The sequence below is a fragment of the Siphateles boraxobius genome, unplaced genomic scaffold (genome assembly GCF_051911475.1).
Source record: "Siphateles boraxobius isolate OS27281-9 unplaced genomic scaffold, OSU_SipBor_1 34, whole genome shotgun sequence".
NCBI lineage: Eukaryota > Metazoa > Chordata > Actinopteri > Cypriniformes > Leuciscidae > Siphateles > Siphateles boraxobius.
This window is the reverse complement of record NW_027508964.1, coordinates 106,782-134,307: the sequence shown is the minus strand read 5'-3', so window position 1 is coordinate 134,307 and position 27,526 is coordinate 106,782. Positions and strand designations below refer to the sequence as shown.

At 41.3% G+C, this 27,526-nt stretch overlaps 2 protein-coding genes across 3 annotated transcripts; both read right to left on the bottom strand.

Annotated features, from left to right (window-relative positions):
• Positions 1-1,860: 1,860 nt before the first annotated feature.
• LOC143701980 (collagenase 3-like) lies at positions 1,861-13,500 on the bottom strand. 2 transcript variants are annotated; one of them, XM_077195647.1, is made up of 10 exons: positions 13,323-13,500; positions 12,997-13,238; positions 12,774-12,922; positions 5,024-5,152; positions 4,733-4,894; positions 4,520-4,649; positions 3,230-3,360; positions 2,865-3,024; positions 2,674-2,777; positions 1,861-2,601 (listed from the first exon to the last, which is right to left on the bottom strand). In XM_077195647.1, the coding sequence occupies exons 1-10, from the start codon at positions 13,419-13,421 to the stop codon at positions 2,504-2,506; spliced, it is 1,404 nt and encodes a 467-aa protein (XP_077051762.1). In that variant the 5' UTR covers positions 13,422-13,500; the 3' UTR covers positions 1,861-2,503. The 2 variants fall into 2 exon arrangements, with proteins under 2 accessions (XP_077051762.1, XP_077051761.1); XM_077195646.1 differs by having other exon boundaries at positions 2,338-2,601; positions 5,018-5,152; positions 13,323-13,452.
• Positions 13,501-23,920: 10,420 nt separating this feature from the next.
• mmp13a (matrix metallopeptidase 13a) lies at positions 23,921-27,368 on the bottom strand. Its single transcript, XM_077195645.1, has 10 exons — positions 27,217-27,368; positions 26,895-27,136; positions 26,670-26,818; positions 25,630-25,758; positions 25,387-25,548; positions 25,178-25,307; positions 24,955-25,088; positions 24,516-24,675; positions 24,333-24,436; positions 23,921-24,253 (listed from the first exon to the last, which is right to left on the bottom strand). The coding sequence occupies exons 1-10, from the start codon at positions 27,319-27,321 to the stop codon at positions 24,153-24,155; spliced, it is 1,416 nt and encodes a 471-aa protein (XP_077051760.1). The 5' UTR covers positions 27,322-27,368; the 3' UTR covers positions 23,921-24,152.
• Positions 27,369-27,526: the final 158 nt, after the last annotated feature.

Sequence of the window (27,526 nt, the reverse complement as noted above, 5' to 3'; positions counted from 1 at the left end):
CACATAAATGTATAAAGTATTTACATTGCCTTGATAAATTATGTATAATATATAATAAATGAACAATATAATATAAAAATATAGACTTTTTATATATATATATATATAATATTCGAAAGTAAAAGTACATGTAGTTTTAGTTTTTTGTTTTACCATATATGGTCAATTCATTTACAGACAACCAAATAATTTTTTTTACCCATATTTAAATTCTTGTCTCATATTTTTTCATAATAATATTTTAACATAAAGTATACATTTTGCCTTTGTTTAAATACTCAAATTATAATTTCACAATAATTTCACAATAAATTGTAATTTAGTTCATGATTCAAGATATTTATAATGTTACAAAACATTTCTGTTTCAAATAAATGCTGTTCTTTTGAACTTACTATTCATCAAAGAAAAGAAAAATATATATATATATATATATAATATATATATATTACAATATTTGAAAGTAAAATCTCACACTAACATTTTTATTGGTAAGTCAGATGATATTTGCATCCGCAATAAAAACTGAAATGCAGAAGTGAAAACATGCAGTTACTATTTATTCTCATTCCACTAAAATAATGCAACCTTTGTTCCTTTATCAGAATGACAGCAGCAAGAAATCTATCGACATACAAGGACATGTCAGACATGATCCAAGAGGAAGTTCCTCATTCATCCTCCTCTTTGTTTTGATTCACTGTGACGTCAGTCATCCAATAATAGCTGTCAGAGTAATAATAGCTCATCTGTGTGTGTGTGTGTGTGTGTGTGTGTGTGTGTGTGTGTGTGTGTGTGTGTGTGTGTGTGTGTGTGTGTGTGTGTGTGTGTGTGTGTGTGTGTGTGTGTGTGTGTGTGTGTGTGTGTGTGTGTGTGTGTGTGTGTGTGTGTGTGTGTGTGTGTGTGTGTGTGCAGGTTAGTGCTTATGGAGGATTGAAAAGCAAACACACATCCAAAAAAAACCTAAAACAGATTGTTTTTTATCATTAGCCCTTAGGATGTGGTTAAAGTGTTGATCTACACTAACTGTAATTTGTAAAATTTTAGAAGAAATGAAGTCAAAGGGTAATCCCCTGTTTATGAAGCAAGGCTGCATGTACAGTACGTCCATATATGCATATGTGTGTGAAGTGTGCTTATGGTTTTATTGAAGATATAGCCTACAGGTAAAGGAACCAAACTATCATGAAAGTGGTCCATACTTGTGCAGTATATTTAAATGTATATATTACACCTTTAGCACATTTTACACTGTTACAATTTTTAATGTGAAATTACAGTATTCCAGGTTAATAATTGTATGACTTTCACAGTAATGCTGCACTCTTGGAAATGTCTTGTAAAATCTACCATATCATACTGTATTTCTACAGTGCATATGTACTATGAAGGTACCCAGCATGCAGTGCGGCACGAACAGATTATAATGTGGAGTTTCTTGATTCTTGTTGGTTTTAGTTGGTGTTTGTTTGTGTGTTTTGTATGTTGAGTTTTGAAGTCTGTGCATCATTAGGGGATGGGGGAAAAATCTAATGTTGAAAGATGATGTCACACCTATCAATGATAAATCTCAGCAGCTGCTTTACTATTGTGAAGTATGAAGTAAGAGCGGTAAATTACTGTGATGTCAGCATCATTTTGCTGTTGATTAACAGTAATTCGTAAGAAAATGACCCAGCATGCATTAATTCACTATAAATGTCTGACTACAGTAATTTATTATACACTTATACACACACACACACGCACGCACGCACGCACGCACGCACACGCACACACACACGCACGCACGCACGCACGCACGCACGCACACACACACACACACACACACAAACACACACACATATACTCAAGCAGCCATTTTAAGTGACAGTAAATATATTTATTATGTTAAAACATTTCTGTTTCAAATAAATGCTATTCTTTTGAGTTTCCACAAAAAAGGACCAAGAAAATGTATTTATTTATTTTTTACATTTTTTAATAAACATGGCAAGTCAAATGTTTAAAGTCTATAGCCAGAAACAAGTTTTTTTTTAAGGCTTTGATTGTAGTTTTACATTTCTACCTATAACCACTGGGCACATTTACCATATTTTACAAACACATGGTAGTGACAAGAAACATAGTCATCCATTTCTCAGAAACTCATACACTTTGCTGATTTAGCCTTTTTATAAATTATAATATATTGGTTTTACTCTATTATCTGAGTCGGAAAGAGTTAAAAGTAAATTAAAAAAAATCTTGCTTCCAAAATGAACATGCTCACATGCTCTTCAATTGAATTAGTCACTTTAGTTTATTTGAAAATAACCTTAAACATTATTATATAAATACACATTCTTTTAAAAGGTTAACAATAGAAGTCCAATGCCAATTTTGACCAGCAGATTGCAGAAATACAATGAACAATTCATTAATTTAAACTGTTTCTTATCCAAATGCATTTAAGTAAGTACTGTAGTTAAGCTCATTCATTTCTTGTTTCGGGGCGACTGGACTAACAGGACAGGAAGTTGCTGTTCTTCAGCACACGGAGGAGCTTCCGGCCGTTGCTGAACTCATACACCTTTGTCCCACTGAAGAGATACATGTTATCTGGAAGAAAAGAAGCCAGTGAGTGTTTTGTATTGTTACAGATCTGTAGAAAAGGAAGTTAGAAACACGTACCTTTGATCAGGTGAGCTGCTGTAACCTCTCCAGTCACTGCTGGAAATCCATCAGCCAGTCGCTTGGGATTTCCTTTGTCCATCTTCTTCATCACCTCATTATAGCTACCAAAAAAAGTGAAATTATACATTCTTATGTCTTTTCGGAGCAAATATTAAAGGCTTTTGTTTATGATACGACACTTGACCCACCTGTAGTAATATATGTCAAAGAAGAGCAGTGTTTTTCCTGAGTTTTTGTCGTGGACGGCAGCACTAACTTTAGTCACCGATGGTGGCAGACCAAAGCTGCTGAGAGGCTTGGGATAGCCCGGCTCAACAATGTTGCTTTTAAAAGCCCAGACTTGTTTACCTATAAATAAATACAGGTCATAAGTTTGTCTCGTTTGTTTTCTGAGGATTTTACAGAGATTGTAAATTGGAAAAAAGTGCTTAAAGTTAATAGATTAAAACTGTGTGATATTTCGGCCATTGTCACGGACTTCATCAGACATGATTTTACAGAGATTGTAAGTGTGACTGTGGTTTCAGCATTCCCAGATTGATTGAGAAAAAACCTTTGAATAGGAAGAGTATTTTTCCCACTGGATCCTCGTAAGCAGCATCTATATTATCTGGGGCGTTGGGCCACAAATTACTGATTAGATGTTGCGTCACACTTCCGCTCGGAGAACTACGCCAGACAAATCTGCACAGAGACAGATGAAGTCATTTCATTTAAGTATTTTATGTACATATATATATATATATATATATATATATATATATATATATATATATATATATATATAGTGTACAGTGCCCTCCACTAATATCGACACCCTTGGTAAATATGAGCAAATGCGGCTGTGAAAATAAATCTGCATTGTTTATCCCTTTGATCTTTAATAATTTTTTTTTTTTACAAAATTCTAACCTTTCATTGAAGTAAAAGAGTTGAAAGTGTGGGGGGGGGGGGGGGGGGGGGTTTACATGTATTTCATGTAAACAAGAAATACATGTTTTTCTGTTTTTCTCCTATGCATGTTGGCCAAATTATTTGCACCCCTAGAAATTCTTATGAGTTAAATATCTGTAACTTCAAAAGGGATCTGGTTCAATGGTCAGATTAAACTAAAGAAAGAGCTTTTCGGCAGCAAATCCACCGGATGGGTTTAGTGCAAACAGGGATGAAAGTACTCCATGCCCTGGGTTAAATATACTGCTATCTTATATTTTGTGGACATCTTGTTCAGATATATGGTATCATGGATTCTAGCAAATACCAACAGATAAAAAAATAAAACCTGACAGCATCTGCTAGAAATGTTATAATGGGCCATAGTTGGATCTTCCATCAGGACAACGATCCAAAACAAACATCAAAATCAACACAAAAATGTGTAACGGAGCACAAAATGAAGCTTCTGCCATGACCGTCCCCTGACCTGAACCCTATAGAAGAAGAGTGCTGAACTGAAGAGGAGAAGCACCAACATGGATCTGGGAATCTGCAGATCTGGAGAGATTCTGTAAGAGGAATGATCTCTGATCTCTGGTCAGGTGTTCTCCAAACTCATCCGGCATTATAGGAGAAAACTCAGAGCTGCAAAATTATGTTGCAATAATTGGGTGGCAATAATTGTGGTAAACGTGAACTAGAGAAAAAAAAAATCATAATGTGAGCCCCCCCCCCCCCCCTCCAATTGTTTTCCTTCAATGATTGGTTAGAACTGTTTAAATAAAAGATCAAAAGGAAAAACAATGCAGATTTATTTTCACAGCTGCCTTTGCTCATATTTACCAAGGGTGCAATTATTAGTGGAGGGCACTGTATAAGCAGGATTTTATTGGTTTTTGTGCATTACCCGTCCTTGAAGAACATTGTTTCTCCCATAAAAGTTGTAACAGCATCAAAGATCAGGTTAGGGTCACAAACATTAGGAGCCGTTGGTAATTCTGGATCAGGTTGGATGGGGTTTCTGTCTCTGTTTGGGCCTGAAGGAAACACCACATGCTAAACAAATGACTGAATATGTTTGACACTAACATTATAGATGTGCTCTTGAAGATCATATTACCATAGAGCGACTGAATCCCTCTGATGTCATCAGAGGTAAGAGAGAAACGACCCGGATCGATGAAGCTGTATGTGGGAAACATCAGAGCGCCACGAACGTCGGAGTGATCAAGACCCAAAGAGTGACCAAATTCATGGGCAGCCACCAAGAACAGGACAATACCTGCAGAGAAATTAGGAAAAACAGATTACGTACAAGTTAAAACACTTAATTGTCACAAGATGAATCTCTGAAAACTACATTTAGCGAAACTAAATGCACAAAACTAAAAAAATAATAAATTACATTTACCACGTGATGAGCGGAAAGTGAAATCCTCATCATCATCGAAGTGTGCATCTCCACCAATTCCAGATGAGGGAGGGAAAGCATGAGCCAAAACGCCTCGCGGTCCATCAAATGGCAAACCATCACCATGATCTGTAGGAAAGAGTTTGGCTTTAAATTGAATTTTTAATATAGTTCGATGTTATAAATCAAAGGAACCTTTGCTTTATTTTGAAAGAAATTTTGTTTGCAATTTACGATTCTTTCGGTTTCTTATGACTTTTAATCGATCTTGAATCGTTTATTTTGGCCAATAATCGATCACGTTTTTTTGTTCCGTATGATCATTCATTGAAACATTTTCCAGATTTCCAAAATAAAAATGAAAATACCTTAATTAAATGGAAACTTCACCATTATTTAGTTTAAGATAAAACTGTGTTATTTTGTTAGTATCAGTGGTGAGCACAAAACATGATTTTGGTTTTCTATATTTGCATACATGGCCTTCCGGTAAAATAAAAGGCAATCAGGTTATTTTAGTTTTGAAATCGTCTCGGTTACGTATGTAACCCTCGTTCCCTGAGTACAGGGAACGGAGACGTGTCGTCGGGGGAGTTCCCTGACGAATTGGGATCACGCTAGGGAGACCAATTGCCTTCGAGTGAATTAAAACGAGCCAATGAAAATTGGCATGCAAGATTTGCATTCCGCGACCCGCCTACCAGCGCGGGTATAAAAGGCGGAAGTAAACATTGCGCAATGCTTTTCGCTGAGGAGCCGAACAGTGTCCAGTCCTCCGCGAAGGTACAGCGACATGGCGAAGGGACGACACGTCTCCGTTCCCTGTACTCAGGGAACGAGGGTTACATACGTAACCGAGACGTTCCCTTTCGTCCTGGGAACTCCGACGTGTCGTCGGGGGAGTTCCCTGACGAATTGGGATCCCTAATAAAGCGCCATGGTGCTGGCCCCTTCCAGCGCCCGGCTAAGCTACCCTGCAGCAGTTTCTTGAAATAAGTTGCGGGAGCTAGCACGGGAACCACACTGCTGTTCCGCAAGACCCGCACAGTGGACATTGGATAACACTGGGAAAGCGTTCCCCAAGAGAGGGGGAAAGCTGCGGAAGGCCCAGCCTGACTGACCAGGAATACACATATGTACTAGCCCTATGGGGTAGTGAAACATATGGCAGTCCCTGAGGTGGTCCCAATCCAAGGGAAATGGGAGCGCACTCAACAGGGATGACGAACGAGTCCGTCAAGGGGAAGACACGGCTAAACTGCACGTGGCATGATGGTTCACAGTAGAGATCACTGGAGCACCCAGTCTACTAACAACTCCTCACTAGAGGTAGCAGACCTGGCGCCGGGCGGTCCGCCACGCCCAGCACCGGAGGGGTGAAGGAGGAACTCACGAGGCTCACCAACGTAGGGCGCCATACGGAGCAAGAAAGCACGTATCCGCTGTTCGAGGCGGAGTGGCGTAGCAAGCCGACACAACTTATTCCCTCGACCCACTGGCCGTAGCCAGAACTCGGGAGGAAACAGGTTCCACACGAAGGCTATAGAACCTAGCGAACGTGTTCGGTGTCGCCCAGCCCGCAGCTCTACAGATGTCTGTCAGCGAGGCGCCTTGAGCCAAAGCCCAGGAAGCGGCAGCACCTCTAGAGGAGTGAGCGCGCAACCTGGGAGGACAAGGCTCACCCAGAGACTCATATGCTCGGGTGATAGCATCCACTAACCAGTGGGCTAACCTCTGCTTGGAGACGGCCTTCCCCTTCTGCCGGCCTCCGTAACAGACAAAGAGCTGATCTGAGGTTCTGAAGCTTTGCGTTCTGTCAATATAAACCCGCAGGGCGCGGACAGGACAGAGAAAAGCTAGGGCTGGGTCTGCCTCCTCCTGGGGCAGCGCTTGCAGGTTCACTACCTGGTCTACGAAGGGAGTGGTAGGAACCTTGGGCACATATCCGAGCCGGGGTCTCAACACAACGTGAGAAAGGCCTGGCCCGAACTCTAGGCACGATTCGTCGACCGAAAAAGCCTGCAGATCCCCGACCCTCTTGAAAGAGGCCAATGCCAACAGGAGCGCTGTCTTAATGGACAGGATATTAAGCTCTACCGTCAGCAAAGGCTCAAAGGGAGGACTTTGAAGAGCTCTAAGTACCAGAGCACGGTCCCAAGAGGGTACCGAGTGCAAAACACGAGGTGGATTTAACCTCCTGGCACCCTTAAGGAATCTGATGACCAGGTCGTGCTTCCCCAAGGACTTACCTTCCAGTGCATCGTGATGCGCGGCTATTGCGGCGACATACACTTTGAGGGTGGAGGGAGACAGCCTTCGCTCCAACCCATCTTGCAGGAAGGAAAGCACGACTCCGATCGGGCAAGTTCGGGGGTCCTCCTGACGGGAGAAACACCAATCGACGAACAGGTTCCACTTCAACGCATAGAGGCGCCTCGTAGAGGGGGCTCTAGCGGAAGTGATGGTGTCTACCACTGCCTGTGGCAGACCACCTAGAACCTCCGCGTCCCGTCCAGGGACCAGACATGGAGTTTCCAGAGGTCTGGACGCGGGTGCCATAGAGTGCCCCGTCTCTGAGAAAGAAGGTCCTTCCTCAGAGGAATCGGCCAAGGAGGGGCTGTCGCGAGGAGCATGAATTCGGTGAACCAAGTCCTGGTGGGCCAATACGGCGCCACAAGAAGGACCTGCTGCTCGTCCTCCCTGACCTTGCACAGAGTCTGTGCAAGAAGGCTCACTGGGGGAAACGCATACTTGCGCAGGTCCCGGGGCCAGCTGTGAGCCAGGGCGTCCGTGCCGAGGGTCCCCTCGGACAGGGAATAAAACCACTGGCAATGGGTCGTGTCCGGAGAGGCAAACAGGTCTACCTGTGCGACTTCGAAGACACTCCAAATCAGCTGGACCGACTGGGGATGGAGTCGCCATTCTCCTGGCAGGGGAGGCAGCCGTGAGAGCTCGTCTGCCACACGGTTGAGCTCCCCTGGAATGTGAATGGCACGAAGCGACCTCAGATGCTTCTGACTCCATAGGAGGAGGTGGGAGGCGAGTCGCGACATACGACAGGAGCGTAGACCACCTTGATGGTTGATGTACGCAACGGTCGCAGTGCTGTCCGTACGGACCAGTACGTGCTTGTGTCTGAGAACCCCTTTGAGGCGACGCAAGGCTAAGCGTACTGCATGCAACTCTAGGCAGTTGATATGCCAATGCAGTTGAGGCCCCGTCCACAGACCTGAAACTGCATGCCCGTTGTACGTGGCCCCCCATCCGGTGGCAGAGGCATCTGTGAAAACCACAGCATGCCTGGAAACCTGGACTAAGGGCACTCCGGCCCGTAGAAACGCAGGATCCGACCACGGGGAGAAGGTTTGGCGACAGTGCGGGGTCACTTTGACCCGGAACGTGCCGCTGTGCCACGCCCACCTCGGGACTCGATCGTGAAGCCAGCGCTGAAGCGGTCTCATATGTAACAGGCCGAGCGGCGTTACTGCGGCTGCGGCTGCCATATGCCCCAGGAGCCTCTGAAATTGTTTCAGTGGAACCGCTGTCCTGCCTCGAAAAGACCTGAGGCAGGTGAGCACTGACTGGACGCGTTCCTCCGTGAGGCGCGCAGTCCGGGCGACCGAGTCCAGCTCCATACCGAGATAAGAGATCCTCTGCACGGGGCAGAGTTTGCTCTTGTCCCAGTTGACCTGAAGCCCCAACCGGCTGAGGTGCCGAAGCACTATGTCCCTGTGATCGCACAACACATCTCGCGAGTGAGCTAAAATGAGCCAGTCGTCGAGGTAGTTGAGGATGCGAACGCCTTGTTCTCTCATGGGAACAAAGGCCGCCTCCGCGACTTTCGTGAAGACGCGGGGTGACAGGGCCAGCCCGAAGGGTAGGACTTTGTACTGATACGCCCGACCCTCGAAAGCAAACCGAAGAAACGGTCTGTGTCGAAGGAGAATCGAGACGTGAAAGTACGCGTCCTTCAGGTCGATCGCTGCAAACCAATCCTGGGGACGGATGCATTCGAAAATGCGCTTCTGCGTGAGCATCTTGAACGGGAGTTTGTGCAGGGCCCGATTCAAGACCCGCAGGTCCAGGATTGGCCGTAACCCACCGCCTTTCTTGGGTACAATGAAGTAGGGGCTGTAAAACCCGGACCTCATCTCGGCAGGAGGGACCGGCTCGATCGCGTCCTTCGCCAGCAGGACATCGATCTCTTTCCGCAAGACAGGGGCGTCCACCGACCGCACACGGGTAAAGTGGACGCCCCTGAACTTGGGAGGCCGGCGTGCAAACTGAATTGCATAGCCGAACCGGATGGTGCGGATGAGCCATCGGGACGGACCCGGAAGCGCTTCTAGCCAGGCTTCCAGATACCGTCCCAATGAACCCACCCGAACCACCGGCGTACCCGCGGAGGGGCAGCGAGGTGGAAGACAGGGACCCGGCTCTGGTGGCGTTGTAGCGACCGAGAGCGGGGGTCTGGGTGCGCCTGACACCAACCTGCTTCCACCGAGGGGCAGACGGCAGAGAAGGCTCGTGGGCGTTCTGCTGCGGACTGCCCGGTGGCGAGGGGAGGGGGAGAGACGAGGAACGAGGCCCTGACTCCTCGTATGCTGGTCTCTGCGCCTCCGGGCCCAGCTGCAGACCGGAGCGACGCAGCTGAGGCTGCGTCACTGCTATCTGCAAGCTGGGGAGAGGGGAACGGGAGTGGTGCAGCTCGGGGGCGGCACGCACTGCCATTCTGACCCTCTCGGATGGAGGAAACTGGTCTTATTATACTGCCAGTCTCGACCGTGAGGGGAAACGAGGGACGAGGCCCGGGGGCATCGAGTCCTGGTTTCCCCTCACCCAGCGAGAGACGAGAGTGACAAGGCCGTAGCCCTCACTGCCATCTGAGCGCTGGGGCCCGTGAACGACTCAGAGGAAGTGGACTGCTCAAACTTTGGGTACCGCTGATTACTGGATAACCAGCGGCGGAACAGAAACTAAATTCTCCACCCGGCCCTCCCCCGGGGGAAGGAGTGGTGATGACACGCACTCCCAAAGAGCAGATCGTCACATACTCTGGGTCGCTCCTCTCAGGGTTGCTTCCCTTCCCTTGGGAAAAACAAACTCCGAGCGGGCTAGTTTTGAGGTGCTTCTGGACCACCACTGTGGACATCGTCTAACCGAGGGCCAGCGCTGTGACTAATCACGGTCAGTCACTAAGCACAGCTCAACCCCGAGTTAGAACTACGCACGTGCAGTGGTAGTGAGAGAGGAAAAACTTCTGCAGATTTAGGCATGTTTGGTTTGCCATATTGGCACCAAAACGCTTCCATACTGCCAAAATTCTTCACACACATCCAGGCGCTTTAGAACAGCCCAGGAAAGTGTGGCTGTTAAGTCTGAATCTTCAGCATGAGAACACGACATTATAGTAGGAACTCAGCATCATTTTCAGAGTATAACAGCCCTCTCTCCGATGTAGCGATCGACATCTGTCCTCCCTGGGGCCCCGAATGAAATGCTTGGTCCCTCATGAGAAGGACCAGAATCCCATCCGAAAGCCTCGACGGCACACGGCACGCTGAGCGGCTCAAGCCTTTACGAGAAAGGGGAGACGAGCAGCACGCCGACGTGGTCATGCACTCCTGAGAGAACATTAACCACCCACGAACGCAGTCTCAACACACTGATTAGGCATGTGAAACAGTGATCGTGGCCGTCAACCAGGCATGCAAGATAGTGAACGTGGCCATCGCTTCGATGACACACGGCACGCTGGGCGCTCAAGCCTTCAGGCAAGGCGAACAACGTGCCGACGTGGTCATGCTCTCATAAGAAAGCATAAACCACCCACGAACACAGTCTCAGCATGTTTGCGATGCGCTAGAGGAGTGAGTGGTTCGTGCTCACTGAAACCCTCAGATCACCAATGTTATTCGCCAAAGTAGCCCTCCTCTGGTGCACCAGAAGAGAAACTAGATCGGGAAATAAGCAAAGGGACTCACCTCATAGAGGCACGCGAGTCTTGATCTTGACCACGCATCTTGAGCGCCGAATGACGCGCGCTGGGTTGCCGTGACAACCCGCGCTGTCAGCCGGCGCTCGACGGCACACGGCACGCTGAGCGGCTCAAGCCTTTACGAGAAAGGGGAGACGAACAACGTGCCGACGTGGTCATGCACCCCTGAGAGAACATGAACCACCCACGAACGTAGTCTCACACACGGATTAGGCATGTGAAACAATGAACGTGGCCGTCAAATAAGGACAGGGAACGATCGCATCCAGAAACACACGAGTGAAACGTCATCCTGAAAAGGACGCGATCTTCACTCGTGTTGCTCTTTCAGGAAGAAAGTACTCTCTCTATCGTGCTGAAGCACACAGGGACCCAACGCGGCAACACAGCGGGGAAACTGCAAGCCCGCTGTGCGCACTCAACCGTTTACCAGCTGTGAAAACAGCTTTTGAATTAACAGCATATAGACGCAGCCGGCAGACAGGAACCGCGCGGTCGCTGAAACGCCATCTCACCAACACAGAGAGATCCCCTCCCGAAACAGCAGACTCGTAGCAGTAAGAAAAATACAATCTTAAAGCTCACTCACTCAGAGAGGACACAATCGGTCGGCTCCGAAGCTAAAAGCATTGCGCAATGTTTACTTCCGCCTTTTATACCCGCGCTGGTAGGCGGGTCGCGGAATGCAAATCTTGCATGCCAATTTTCATTGGCTCGTTTTAATTCACTCGAAGGCAATTGGTCTCCCTAGCGTGATCCCAATTCGTCAGGGAACTCCCCCGACGACACGTCGGAGTTCCCAGGACGAAAGGGAATGTTACTTTTGTTGCAAAAAAAAAAACAGTCCGAAATAGTTTATACATTATGGCAAATAAGTACAGAATTCTATTAATATATTTTTAAAAAACTGAATTGTGTAACAGCACTAGTGCTGCATCCACACTTTAAAAAATTTTTTATGATTTGTTATAATAACTTTTTTTCTTTTGTCAAATCAACTTATTAATAATTATTAATAAGTAATATTAATTTGATAAGATAATTAATGTGGTTCAGATAACATACTATTTTGTGTTTCTGTTGTATAAACCAATCTCCTACATTGTATTAACTAAATTTTTTTTATTTCAATGAACTAAAAAATTTAATGCGACCAGGTAACTTACTTTTTTAAGTTAAACCAAAAATCATTTTCACAGGTGCCCTTGATTTCCACCAGAGGGCCCTCCTCCTGTCTTTGCTAGGACTACATGTCAGGACTCATCATGCCTGATTGTTTTTAGCTGTTGCTCATTATCCTGTTAAGCCCAGCCTATATAAACTCTATGTATCTCATGCTTTAAAAAGTCTTGTTTAGTGTCACACTACATTTCTGAGCATTATCCTGGATCCCTGTGTCTTTTTTCCCTGGATTTCCCGGTTTGCCTGTGTTTTGGACCTTGTCTTATGTTTAGTCTGTTTGCTTGTGGTTTTGACCTTAAGCCTGTTTTATAGATTACCCTCAATAAAGCTGCGTTTGGATCTTCAACCTAAAGTCTCAGAGCAGTTCATGACAACTTGCTGCCATGATTATTTTATTGAGCGTTGTTCATATAATGTTAATTTTTAATCAAAGTTTCATATATTATTATTATTCCAACAGTAAGTTCGAATCCTCAAGTTATTCATAAAATATCACCAAGTTTAAAATTATTCATCAAAATGAGAAGCACATGGTTAATAAACATACATAAATGGATAGAGGAAACTTACTTCTTGTGGCAAATGAGATCATGATGTCCGCCGTGCCGCTGTAGATGCGGGTGAATCTCAGAGGAGTGACGTCTGCCCACACTTGCAGGGCTCTTCTGATGGAGTCATCCACCTCTGCTTCTGACATGTCAGGGGTGTAGTTCTCAATCCTGAGGGAAAGGACCACAGTCGGGTTCTGGTTCTCTTTTTTCAGTGACACCAAGTGAACTGATATTATACACACCTGTATGTGAGCCTGTTGGTCTGCCATTTGGGATTGCCTCTAAACGTGGAGAACGCACCAACATCTGGAACTCCACAGCGGGGCTTCTTCATCACCTCCAGTGTTTCTCTGTTCAGCTTTCCTGTGACCTTAAGCCTAAAAAACTTCTGCATCTCTTTCAGTTTCTCAATAAGTGAATCCGACTCTCTGTCTGTAAGATTCGGAATACGAGGTGCCAGTTTGTAAAAGCTCTCCAGGTAATTCTAAAGAATACAAAGACAGAATCATTGGAAGAATTAGGCGTATGATCAAAGACAAAATAAATATATACACATATGAACCCAAACCTTTGCAATTTCATAATCATCAACGGGCTTTGCAATCGGTCTTGCGTGAATAACAAGCAGCAGGCTTGCAAGAAACCCCAGCTGGCGGTGAATCCTCATGTTGAGTTGCTTCTTACGATCTTGAGCTTCTCTTCTGATTGGAAGCGTCTGATGGAGGCTTATATACTCTTAAAACTGTGAGGTGTTGAGCAACAGGTCAAATTATCAGCCACAAACATCTGTGAGTAACCCAACAAACTGACAGACTGACAATAATAACAGGATTTTCAACTTTCCTGACACAGCCTTTTCCTCCTCGCCCTGATATTTATATTATTTAATTTCCTCATGGATTTATTTAACTCCAACATTTCTAAATGTTAATATGGCAGTAATGGCAATAATATCTGGTTACATTTATTTTTAAAAAAATGTTTTACCTTAAATGTATGCGTATTATTAAAAATAATATACAGTTTCAGCATAAATTATAAATTAGATAATTTATACTTTTATCTTCTAGGTAGGATAAAAAATCGGTAACACTTTATTTTACAGTGTCCTTGTATGTTACATGTACTTACAATAGCAATAACAGTAAATTATGAATAATAACATGCAACTAACCCTCAACCAAATCCTAATCCTACCTTAACCCTATAGTAAGTACATGTAGTTGCTTAATATTACTCAGTACTTAAATGTATAATTACATTCAAACAAGGACACTGTAAAAAAAAAGTGTTACCAAAAAATCTTATATGAATATAAGTTACATTTAACCAATTAACTAAGTTGTACCACGGTAGAAAACTATTTTATATATATATAAATTGCTGAAATACACATACTTAAAACTTAAACTCATAAGAAAAATGGTCATTTTATTTACTTATAAGATAATAGTAGACAGGAGGCAGTTGTAGCCTAATGGTTAGAGAGAGTTGGGCTTGTAACCTGAAGGTCGCGGGTTATGTGCTCGCTGGGTGCCCACTTCTCCAGGTGTGTGTTCAATACTCACTGCTGTGTGTGTGTGTGCACTTGGATAGGTGAAATGCAGAGCACAAATTCCAAGTATGGGACACCATATTGGATATATGTCACTTTCACTTTTTATTTTTAGTAAAAGTTGTATTTTTTTTAAGGTTAGGGGTTCTGTTAGTTTGTTTGTACTAATTGAAATCGGCTTCATTTTAGAACAAAAGAAATCAATTGGAAATACAATTTTGAGAAGTAAGCTTGGCATGTATGTGCAAAGAGAGCTATGCTTGGGGTGTTGTGAAAGATCTGCAGGTAATGGCAATCATTATCACTCTTTATTGTCAGACGAATGAGTAATATTTTATAATGAATGCACAAGTAATGACCGTGGCTTTCTACTAATAATACATAAGCACTATAATACAATGAAAGTGGTCCATATGACTCGTGCAGAATATTTAAATTCTCATGAAGACTTATGAATGGTTGCTAGCACAACAAGCTACTAATTCGCTAGCCTGTTATCGTGCCATCCGTGCGCTCTTTATTATTTATTTAGTTTGTGCGCTCGCGCCTTTTACAAATCCATCAAAGCTGCGGTAAGTAGGATCAGTCAACAAACACGGTGAGTCATGTCCTCTTCTCCTCTTATTGTCACTTGCACTTAATGTAACATGTATAGCATAGCCTTCTCCGTCTGCATAGGATTTACATGTGATAATTGCAGGGAGATAGTCAGGCTGGCGGAGAAGATTTCAGAACTAGAGACACACATCCAAACTAGAAAGAGTGCAAGGGCTTTAGATACTGCTCATAGACAATTGGAAAAGTTTTTGGGGCAGACCTGACCTGTTGAAAAGAGATGGTATTCATCCCTCCTGGGATTGTGCTGCTCTTCTCTCTAGTAATTTGGCACATAGTCTTAGAGCTCAAACATGGCAATCTGGGGCTCAGGTCAGGAAGCAGACAAACTGGCTAAACCGACCGTCTGCCAGCTCTCTCACGTCACCAAGGTCAGATAAATCCCATCACATAGAGGCTCTTTCACCTAGATATCATCATATAGAGACTGTGTCTGTTCCCTGAATTATGAAATACAAAAAAACTCCAACAAGCGAATGTTCAACAAATAAAAAACAGATTTAATACAAATGAACAAATGATAAAACTCGGGTTGTTGAATATTCAATCCCTTACTTCAAAAGCACTTATTGTTAATGATGTGATTACAGACTATAACCTAGATGTCCTGTGTTTGACAGAAACCTGGCTAAAACCAAACGATTACATTACTTTAAATGAGTCCACCCCGCAAGATTACTGTTATAAACATGAACCTTGCCTGAAAGGCAAAGGGGAAGGTGTTGCTGTAATTTATAGTAATATTTTCAAAATTACTAAAAAGTCTAGTTTCAAATATAATTCTTTTGAATTGTTGGTGCTTAATGTAACAATATATATTGCAAATGATAAATCACGTTTAAGATTTGTGTTAGCTACTGTATACAGGCCACCAGGGCACCATACAGACTTTATCAAAGAATTAGCTGATTTTCTCTCAGAGTTAGTACTGGCTGCAGATAAAGCCCCAATTGTTGGTGATTTTAATATACATGTAGATAATGGAAAAGATGCATTGGGATTGGCATTTAAAGACATTCTTTATTCTATTGAAGTTAGACAACACGTGTCAAGACCTACTCATTGTCGTAATCATACTCTAGATCTAATATTATCACATGGAATCAATGTCAATGCTGTTGAAATTCTACAGCAGAGTGATGACATCTCAGATCATTATCTAGTCTCATGTAAACTTAATTTAACCAAGGTTGCAAAGCCGACTCCGTGTTACAAATATGTTAGACCTATCACTTCTGCCACTAAAGATTGCTTTATCAATAATATTCCTGATCAGTTTCATCATCTCAGCATCCCAGATAGCTTAGAAGAACTCGATATTGCGACAGAAACTTTTAACTCTCTCTTTTCTAGCACTTTAGACACAATTGCTCCTTTGCGCTTAAAAAAGATTAAAGAAAATATTCCAACGCCATGGTACAACGAGCACACTCAGGCCAGGCTTAAGAGAGCAGCCAGAAAAATGGAGCGCAACTGGAAGAAAACAAAACTAGAGGTATTTCGCATTTCATGAAAATAGAGCATGATTTCATACAGAGAGGCCTTAAAAACTTCTAGATCTGCTTATTTTTCAAACCTATTAGAAGCAAATAAACAAAAACCTAGGTATTTATTTGAAACCGTCGCTAAACTAACGAAAAATAAAGCTTCAAGCTCAGATTTTTTCAAGCAGCACAGCAGTAATGACTTTATGAACTTTTTGACTAACAAGATTGATAATATCTAACGCATTCTCATCCTTTGGCATCATATGTGACGCCATATGACAAAACGGCGAAATACTACGCACATGGCACCCTTTATCGTTAATATAACACGCACTGTGATGGGTAGGTTTAGGTGTGGGGTAGGGTCTGCGTCTCATATTCACGCTAAAGGATGCCAGTCAACTTTATGACGCCTTGGGTTCGCGTGTTATATTCACGCTAAAGGGTGCCATGTGCGTAGTATTTCGCCGTTTTGTCATATGGCGTCACATATGCCGCCAAAGGATGAGAACGGGCTCTAATATCAGGGAGAAAATTATAACTATGCAACCATCTACTACAGTATCGCATCAGACAGTGCATTGTAGTCTCACTGACGAAAAATTCGATTCATTCATTACTATAGGAGAAGGTGAATTTTATAAACTCGTTAAATCATCTAAATCGACAACATTTATGTTAGACCCTATACCGCCTAAACTATTGAAAGAGATGCTTCCAGAAGTCATAGATCCTCTTCTTAGTATCATTAATTCATCTTTGACATTAGGATACGTACCAAAAACATTTAAGCTGGCTATGATTAAACCGCTTGTTAAAAAAACGCAACTTGATCCAACAGAATTAGTCAATTACAGGCCGATCTCGAATCTACCTTTTCTGTCAAAGATACTAGAAAAGGCAGTATCTTCACAACTATGTTCCTTTTTAGAAAGAAATGGTATCTGTGAGAATTTTCAGTCAGGATTTAGACCGTATAATAGTACTGAGACAGCTCTCATTAGAGTAAAAAAATGACTTGATCTTATCATCCGATCGTGGTTGTATCTCGCTATTAGTTTTACTCGATCTTAATGCTGCATTTGACACTATCGACCACAACATTCTTTTAAATAGACTCCAAAATTATGTTGGCATTAGTGGAATTGCACTAGCATGGTTTAAATCATACGTATCTGACCGTTATCAGTTTGTAGCAGTAAATGAAGAGATGTCTTATCGAACACAAGTTCAGTACGGCGTACCACAAGGCTCAGTACTAGGACCGTTGCTGTTCACTCTGTACATGCTACCCTTAGGAGATATCATTAGGAAGCATGGCATTAGTTTTCACTGTTATGCTGATGATACTCAGCTCTATATTTCTTCACGCCCTGATGAAACTTACCAATCCACAAAATTAACGGAATGCATAGCTGATATAAAAAACTGGATGACTAGTAATTTCCTACTACTTAATTCTGAAAAAACAGGGATTCTATTGAACATTATTGGACAAAAAACTTCCTCACGTAATAACCTAGAATACTGTCTAACACTTGATGGCTTCTCTGTCAAGTCCACATCATCGGTTAGGAACCTGTGTGTGCTCTTTGATACCAATCTTTCATTTTAAAGTCATGTGTCTAGTATCTCTAAAACTGCATTTTTTCATCTTAAAAATATATCTAAATTGCGTCATATGCTCTCAATGAAAAAATGCAGAACAATTGGTTCATGTGTTCTTGACATCAAGGCTAGATTATTGTAATGCTCTAGTCAAGTCAAGTCAAGTCACCTTTATTTATATAGCGCTTTTTACAATACAGATTGTATCAAAGCAGCTTCACAGTGATAACATGAAAATAATATAACAGAGTTTGTTTCTAAAAGAAAATTGAGTCAACGTCCACCTTAAGTAAGGCAGATCAATAATATTATTGAATAATAAATGTCCCCAACTAAGCAAGCCAAAAGACAAGGCAACAGTGGCAAGGAACCAAAACTCCATCAGGTGACAGAATGGAGAAAAAAACCTTGGGAGAAACCAGACTCAGTCGGAGGGCCAGTTCTCCTCTGGCCAACGAAGGAACAGTGCATGATATATGATTCGGTCAGCATTACAAGTCAGATTGGATCGGAACATTTAGAATATTTATCCATTTCCATCATTTCGAAGTCCAAGTAACTCTACTGGGTGGTTGCCCTGCACGCTTAATAAACAAACTACAGTTGGTCCAAAATGCAGCCGCTAGAGTTCTTACCAGAACCAGGAAGTATGACCATATTAGCCCAGTTCTGTCAACACTGCACTGCCTATTAAACATTGTATACATTTTAAAATCTTGCTGATTACTTACAAAGCACTAAATGGTTTAGCTCCCCAGTACTTGAGCGAGCTCTTAACGCATTATGCTCCTTCACGTCTATTGCGATCTCAAAATTCTGGCCAATTGATAATACCAAGAATATCTAAATCGACTGCTGGCGGTAGATCCTTTTCCTATTTAGCACCAAAACTTTGGAACAATCTTCCTAACATGGTCCGGGAAGCAGACACAGTCTGTCAGTTCAAATCTAGACTGAAAACACATCTCTTTGGCTTAGCATACACATAACACATTTTAGACTTCTATAATTCAATGTTAGGCTGCATAGTTTAGATCAGCCAGGACCGGGAACACTTCCCATAAATCCTGATGTACTTTGTACATCATAAGAAGGATGGCGTCTACACTAATATTAGTCTCTCTGTTTATTCCGAGGTTTACCGCAAACCGCCGGATCCAGGCCATATCCAGATCTGATGAAGGACCATTGCATGGACACGACGACAACTCATTCCTGAAGTGCCAGCCTCATCAAACCTGTTAAGGCCTCATGGACACCTCAACAAACTCGTCTCCATACCGTGATGACTCCGACCCCCACCAGATGAACTGGATAAATATTGTGAAAGTTCTGATCCCATCTGACTTCTCCCCTATAATTGTGCCTGAATCATAATCATACACTGTTCATTCATTGGCCAAAGGAGGACTGGCCCCCCGACTGAGTCTGGGTTCTCCCAAGGTTTTATTCTCCATTCTGTCACTGATGGAGTTTTGATGCCTTGCCACTGTTGCCTTTTCGCCTTTCTTCGCCTTTGTCGCCATTGGCTTTTGGCTTGCTTAGTTGGGGACATTTAATTTTGTACTATTACAACATCATTTTCCTGTTATATAAACAGGAAAATATATAAATAAAGGTGATCTAGCGAATTAGTAGCTTGTTGTGCTAGCAACCATTCATAAAGGCGCTATATAAATAAAGGTGACTTGACTTGACTTGATAGTTCTGAGTTGGGAACAGACTTAAATGCATGCCAATCACTAAACAAGCGGGACGCAAACTGTGAAGAATTGCATAAACATGCCTTCAGAAGTTAACTTAACACTTTCCTATAGTTTAGCCAAAAAGAAAAATTCTGTCATTATTTACTCACCCTCAAGTTGTTCCAAACCTGTATGCATTTCTTTTATATGTTGAGCACAAAAGAAGATATTTTCAAGAGTGCTGGTAACCAAACAGTTAACAGTTAATATTAGGTATTTTTATACTATGGAACTGAGTTTTAATTTTTGGCTGAACAATCCATTTTACAGGTCTGTATAACTTTTACACTACACACAATGGGTCTCATTCATGAAACATTCGTAAATATACGAGTAAATATGCGAGTGATTTGCGCGTAAAGAGACCTTCCCGAAAACTCTTCTCCTGATTCACAAATACTTCGTAAACGTCAGATGTGACAGTGAAATGTGTGTGTGTCTTAATGAATTCCAATCGGTCGTAAATGGGATGCGCGTGCACGTTCATTCTCAATTAGGGCCTACCATAAATCCCGCCCATTAAATCCGACTGACAACTATATATGGGCATCATTTTATGACATGAATGCGAATGAAAAAGAAAAATTTCTTAGATGCAGAAATTGAAGTTTTATTATCAGAAGTTCATTCAAAACGCCACATTTTATTTTCAAGCGTACTTCACGAGTTCACACATACATGAAATCAAATGTAATATTAATGCGTATTTGGCTTGCTGTCGGGGGGAGGGCTCCGAGCTCGGAATTTTGCCCGAACCCAGAGTACTCCCCCTATGCTGGGGTAAACCCAGCCGAGTGTGAGGTGATGGGGTGGTGGAGGGATGCTGAGAGACTTGTCGTGAGACAGGAGGTGAGGAAAAGCTTTATTTATACCGGCTTCCTCTTGAGTTGATTGGTTGATTACCTGAACATGCTCCTCCCGAACTTTGTTACATAAAACTTCATATAGTGGCGTATCGGGTCCTAAAAAAAAGGAAGCTTGGCAGCATATTACAGATGGAGTCAATGGAGTTTCATCTGTTAATCAAACATTCCCAGAAGTGAGAAGAAAATGGTACGACATTAAGCTTGAGAGCAAAAAACGAATTAGTTCACTTCGGAAAAATCGTATTAAAACTGGAGAATGACCACAATCGCAGATGCTATTACTGGCTCTCATAATAAGAAAAACCGTATGTAATTACTATATATGATATTTTTTCAAAATGCTGTGTAAATATGTACCCGATAAAGGTGATATAAAATGCAGCCTTATTAATGAGCAAAACGCTTGGGTGTTAAGCGCACTATTTACGCGTGGCAGGGAGCAGGTGTAGATTTCTTGCGTACCAACTAACATTTGGAAAATACAAACATTTGAATGAATCCCAAAATTTACGCCAGGACCACTTTACACACCATTTACACAAAAATTCGTTCTGCTCGTGTTTCATGAATGAGACCCAATGGGTCTATGGTGGGAGCATGTGAAGACTTTTTAAAAATCATTATTTAACCCTTATTGGTAACCAAACAGTTGATGGGCCCCATTAAATTTCATAGTATGGGGGGGAAATATATGGAAGTCAATGGGGCCAATGTTTGGTTACAGACATTCTTCACAATATCTTCTTTTGTGTTCAGCAGAAGAAATAAATTCATACAGGTTTAGAACAACTTGAGGGTGAGTAAATGATGACAGAATGTTCATATTTGGGTAGACCTTCCCTTTAAGAATGAAAAAAACAGACTGACAGGAGAATAACAATCTTTTGGATAGACATTTATAATAATAATAATAATAAAGCTTTACTGCAGACACAGGTCCATATAACACATCATACAGTACAAAAAGGAGATACAAGAAAATACATTAAAAATAATAATAATAATAATTTTAAAAAAAACATGGTTAACAAGTCATGGGTGGTGGAAATAAAACATGGAACAGGTGGAGGCTCAAATGAGTCAGTAGGACACCAAAGTGGACATTCTGGATTTAAGTGACCTAGAAATATGAAAAATGTTGATGGAAACAACATAAACTCTCATTAAGTTAATGTTACATTGACATCACCCTTGAAAACAGTTGATATGCCATTTGTTCTTATCTCAAACACAGGCATTTTTTCTTTTAAGGTGTGTAGGCAATGCTTTCTGCTTTAAACAAATAGCATGGGCATTACAATATTTAATTTTAGAAAAATTAATATATAAGGGACAGTGTATGTTGTATAGACATTTTTAATGTTATACGCACGCACGCAACCACGCACGCACGCACGCACACACACACACACACACACACACAGTACATAGGACAGCCTTTTGAATTCTATGGTTTTGTGTATCAGGACATAATAAAAAATCCTCTTGTCCTTAACTGGTTTTAAAATCGGGTAAATACAACCTCAGATGAACAACAACACATGACATATTACACGTGTCATTTATGTAACAAAAACTAGGCCAACGGAGAAAAGCCATGGGTGACAAACTAAGTACACCCTTTTTGCTTTCATAAGAATTAAGAGGAAAAGGAGCAGTTAGGCACAGCTAATCAAATGGATTTGATTAATTGATCATCAGCAAATGTGACCAACTCCTTAAAAGCAGAAGTTTTGGTAGTTTGCTGGTCTGGAGCCTTTAGGTGTGTGTTAACACAATGCCAAGGAGGAAAGACATCAGCAATGATCTTAGAGAAGCAATAGTTGCTGCCATCAATCTGGTAAGAGTTATAAGGCCATTCCCAAACAATTCGGAAAGTCCATTATTCTACAGTAAGGAAGATTATTCACAAGTGGAAAACATTCAAGACAGTTTTCAATCTTCCCAGAAGGGGACATCCCAGCACATTCACCCCAAGGTTAGACTGTGCAATGCTCAGAGAAATCACAAAACACCCAAGAATAACACCCAACAGTTAACATGCTGAATGTTTAAGATCATGGCCGTACAATTAGAAAAAGACTGGACAAGTATGGCATGTTTGGAAGGGTTCTCTCTAAAAAGAACATGGCATCCCAACTTAGGTTTGCAAAGTTGCATCTGTACGAACCACAAGACTTCTGGAACAATGTCCTTTGGACAGACGAGACCAAAGTGGAGATGTTTGGCCATAATGCACAGCACCAAGTTATGCGAAAACTAAACGGAGCATATCAGCACAAACACCTCATACAACTGTCCATTAATCAGGTGGAGGATTGATGATTCTTGGCTGTTTTGCAGCCACAGGACCCAGGCACCTCACAGTCATTGAGTCGACCATGAACTCCTCTGTAAACCAAAGTATTCTAGAATTAAATGTAAATCTATCTAACAGCTAAAGCTTGGCCGAAATTGGGTCATCAACTGTTTGGTTACCAAAATTCTTCAAAATATCTTCTTGTGTGTTCAACAGAAGCAAGAAACAGGTTTGGAAGAACTTGAGGGTTAGTACATTTTTAGTTTTGGGTGAAATATCTCATAACTATAGAGCTGTAGAGCTGTGCATAAACAATTGCCCGCAAACCTCAATGAACTGAAGCAACGCTGTAAAGAACAGCGGGACAAAATTCCTCCAGAACGATGCGAGAGACTGATACTGTCATACAGAAAACGATTTCTTCAACGTATTGATGCTAAAAGTGGCTCTCCAAGCAATTTAATCACAGGGTGTACTTAGTTTGTCACCCATGGCATTTCCATTTTGGCCTAGTTTTGTTACATAAATAATGACGTGTAATATGTCATGTGTTGTTGTTCATCTGAGGTTGTATTTACCTAATTTTTAAGACCTGCTAACAACCAGATGTTTTTTATTATGTTCTGATACATAAAATCATAAAATTCTAAAGGGTGTCCTTTCTTTTTCACATGACTGTATATTTGTGTGAAAGTTTTATATTAGAAGTTATAATTAGATTATATCTACGTATTTAAGAGATGAGAATCAGCTGATTCAGATATGTTTTGTCATTTAATCGATCTATTAAGATGATCACAAATCAAATAAAAAAATATTTTTTATACCAAATTTTGTTTGTTCCGTCATTTCCGTATATTTTTACACTGTAGATAATTATTAATTAGATAACCGATCCTGTGTTTCAGTCAAGCATATTTTACACTCCCATATTTGGTCTCAGGCAAGATTAATAAACAGGCAAGTATTAATAAATAAAACAAGATTTGAATTGTTTATCAAATGCTCAAATCTTTATTTTGAAATTGCAAAACACAAGATTAACTTGTTGTAAGACATACACTCTTGTAAACGATACTAGACAACCTACAAATAACATCAAAATATTTTTTAGAAAAATAAGTTAAAAGTGAATAATTTACTCAATAATTTACTTTAAAATACTGATGGTTCAGATTACAGACAGGCTGATAAGCTTTGAAGAAAAACTCAACATTGACGGATTAACATGGCAAGAAATAATTGTTGTTCAGAACACGGAAGAGCTTGTTGTTGTAGGAGCCAAACTCGAACATCTTTGATCCGCTGAAGAGATAGTTGAACCCTAAAAATAACCATGAAAGACAGAGTTAGATGGGATTTTATTTGAGATTTCCTCTTGGTACATTTTGTAAAAGCCTTACCTTTGTTCTGGAAGGCTGCGGCCACCGTCCCTGTCATTCCAGGGAAAACAACTTCCAACGGTTTAGGATAACCTTTCTCCATTCTGCGTGTTTGCTCATCATAACTGCACAAAATAAACTCTCGTTACTTGAAGATTCTTGAAAAAGACGAGCAGACTAACTCGATCAGACTGATTTACTGACCTATAAACCTGTCTGCCAACGAAAAACTGGATTTTGTAGCTGGTCTCATCGTAGAGGACTGCGTCGATTTTCTTCACTTTTTTGGGCAAATTGAACATGCCGAGACTTTTGGGATATCCCTGTGCTATATCATAGCCATAGAGAGCCCAGACCTTCTCCCCTGAGGTGTGACAACATTTTCAAATTAAATTTCATTTCTCATATGACATCTTCATTCTAAAAAATAAAGGTACTTTATTGGCATCTATAGTTCCATGAAGAACCTTTAACTCTCAAGAAACCTTTCCAATACACAAAAGGTTCTTATAGTGGTTATTAAAATGGTTATTTTCAGTGAAAAGTTCTTTGGGGAATCCAAAATTATTATTCTATGGCATCGCTGTGAAAACCCCATTTTGGAACCTTTATTATAATCCACTTATTATTAATTTGGTTTTACCTTTGATAAGGAAGACTTTGTCCTGCAATGGACTCTCGAATGCTGCATCGATATGTTCTGGAATCTCAGGCCAGAAGCTTTTAATGAGATGTAGTTCAGGGGTTGTGCTCAGGGAATAACTGCGCCAGAAGAAGCTGTGAATAAAGCCAGAAACCAGCAGGTCAGATCCGGCTCGTCATAACTATCATAAGCTCAGAAAGAAAGCATTTCTGTCTCGGTTTACCTGCCCTTGAAGAAGATCATCTCTCCACGGAACATGGTGACAGCGTCCAGGACCAGATTGGGATCGCATGTGTTTGGGGTAACTGCTGGTGTGGGTTTTGGATCAAGAGGGTTGACATTACGGTTTGGGCCTGTTCAATAAAAATGTCATTAGATACGTCGCTTCCATGGTCTTTTCATCATCAGTATGTGTAATTTGTAATATCTTACCATAAAGAGACTGGATTCCATTGACATCGTCTTGAGGGAGGGAGAAGGTATCGACGTCTCTGTAAACATAGGTGGGATACATCAGTGCACCCGGATCCTGGGAATGTTCAAGGCCTAGAGAGTGTCCGAACTCATGGGCAGCAACCAGGAACAAATTGTAGCCTGCGGGATAAGTGGGAATGTGAATACAGCCGGTCTTTATTTTGTGCACTGGTAAAAAACTGGAGACAAATGAAGCCTAACCTTGAGGAGATCTGTACAAGAACGTCTCGTCATCGTCAAAATGGGCATCACCACCGATGCCCTCGAACGGAGGGAAGGCGTGAGCCAGAAAACCATTCGGTCCGTCAAAGGGGTAACCATCCCGATGATCTGGAAAGAAGAGGAGATTTGTTTCAAAACCGAGCTTAAAAATTAATGTAAAATATAAAACATTCATTTTGAGCAGTTGATAAATCATATTAAAATGTATTTATATATATATATATATATATATATCATTTTTTTATCTCTACTTATTTTCATTCTACTGTGGATGTATATTATAATTCCTTATATATATACACATTTCCTTATTTTACTTTTGTTGCAGTATAAAAAATATAGGTCCCACTTTATATTAAGTGGCTCTATGTACTTACATCCAAAAATAAGTATAATGTACTTATTGTGTTCATGTTGTATTTACAATGTAAAAACATGTAATGTATGTACACAATAAGTCCACTGTATCAAATCATTAATTTCACTGTTAGTAGTTAAAGCCACTTCATATAAAAATATAAAATATATAAAATGTCTATATTTCAAAAAACGTTTTTAATAATATTTTTTGTATAATTTTAAATTTACTTTAAATATAATTTAAATATTATTCTAAATGTACTAATTTACTTTTTCACTTGCTTCTTAACTGTTTTATATTCAAAAGAAATGAACAAACCACGCAATTAGACAAAATCTCACACTAAAAACACATTCTCTGAAAACAATGTCCTAATATAGTGTAAAATAGTAAATTAATCTTGCTTCAAGGATTTTTAGATTTTTTTAACTGGAAAATAAGACAAAAATACTCAGTGGTAGACTCTTACAAAACCTACTATAACTCTATAAAAGTGTATAAAAAAAATTAGAAGATTTCAGATAAGTGACAGTAAAATTTCTAAAAAAACATTAGTCCATTATTTTTAGGAGTGTTTGCTACACACACACAAAATCCCACTTTTTCTCATGTAATATTTTTACCATCATCTTTCTAATGATTCGATTAAAAAACTGACCTCCAACAGCAAATGAGATCATGATGTCCGCCGTGCCGCTGTAGATGCGGGTGAATCTCAGAGGAGTGACGTCTGCCCACACTTGCAGGGCTCTTCTGATGGAGTCATCCACCTCTGCTTCTGACATGTCAGGGGTGTAGTTCTCAATCCTGAGGGAAAAAGACAGCAAAATAAATGTTACAAGTCCTTTTATAAACGGGCTTGTCTTAAACAAGTCTGTCTTACCTGTAGGTCAGATCATGTTTTTTCCACTTGTAGTCCCCTGCAAAAGTGGAGTACGCCGCCACATCTGGAACCCCGCAGCGGGGCTTCTTCATCACTTTCATCGTCTCCTCATCCAGAGTCCCTGTTATTGAGAGTCCAAAAAACTGCTGCATTTCTTTCAACCTCAGACTCATGGCATTGGAGCGTCTTTCAGTGCTAGGAGAGCTCTGCTGCGGCAGGCCATACAATCTAGACAGGTAATTCTGAAGAGAAAAAAGTTAGTTTGCACACTGTATCTAATAGAGAAGCTAAACTAGTACTTTTAGAGTGTAGCCTACATTACCTCAGCAATTCTCTCTCTGTCTTCATCAGCAGGTGGCGCTATTGGGTTGGTGTAACCAGAAACCACCAAAGCGAGGAGAACGCACAGCTTGTAGAAGCTCTTCATGTTGCTTCTTCTTCAAGAAACTGATGTGGTCTGTGTTCTTCTCTGGGTTTTCTCCCCTCTTAAATACACCACAGAAGGACTGCTTGTGCAATATGAGATTGAGTCACATGTCGCACCTTCCGCCACAGGAAAGGAAATCAGGAATGACATACCCCCAAACACAGGTTTTTTGTAATACATCTTACTTAACACTGCAATCATTTAC

Excerpts from the sequence above, each read along its gene's own strand:
- LOC143701980 (XM_077195646.1), bottom strand. The coding sequence starts at position 13,421 with ATGAGGATTCACCGCCAGCTGGGGTTTCTTGCAAGCCTGCTGCTTGTT. Across the intron at positions 13,239-13,322 it reads ATGATTATGAAATTGCAAAG|AATTACCTGGAGAGCTTTTA; the intron begins GTTTGGGTTCAT and ends TGTATTCTTTAG. Across the intron at positions 3,025-3,229 it reads AATACTCTTCCTATTCAAAG|GTAAACAAGTCTGGGCTTTT; the intron begins GTTTTTTCTCAA and ends ATTTATTTATAG.
- mmp13a (XM_077195645.1), bottom strand. The coding sequence starts at position 27,321 with ATGAAGAGCTTCTACAAGCTGTGCGTTCTCCTCGCTTTGGTGGTTTCT. Across the intron at positions 27,137-27,216 it reads ACAGAGAGAGAATTGCTGAG|AATTACCTGTCTAGATTGTA; the intron begins GTAATGTAGGCT and ends TTTTCTCTTCAG. Across the intron at positions 25,759-26,669 it reads GATCTCATTTGCTGTTGGAG|ATCATCGGGATGGTTACCCC; the intron begins GTCAGTTTTTTA and ends TCTTCTTTCCAG.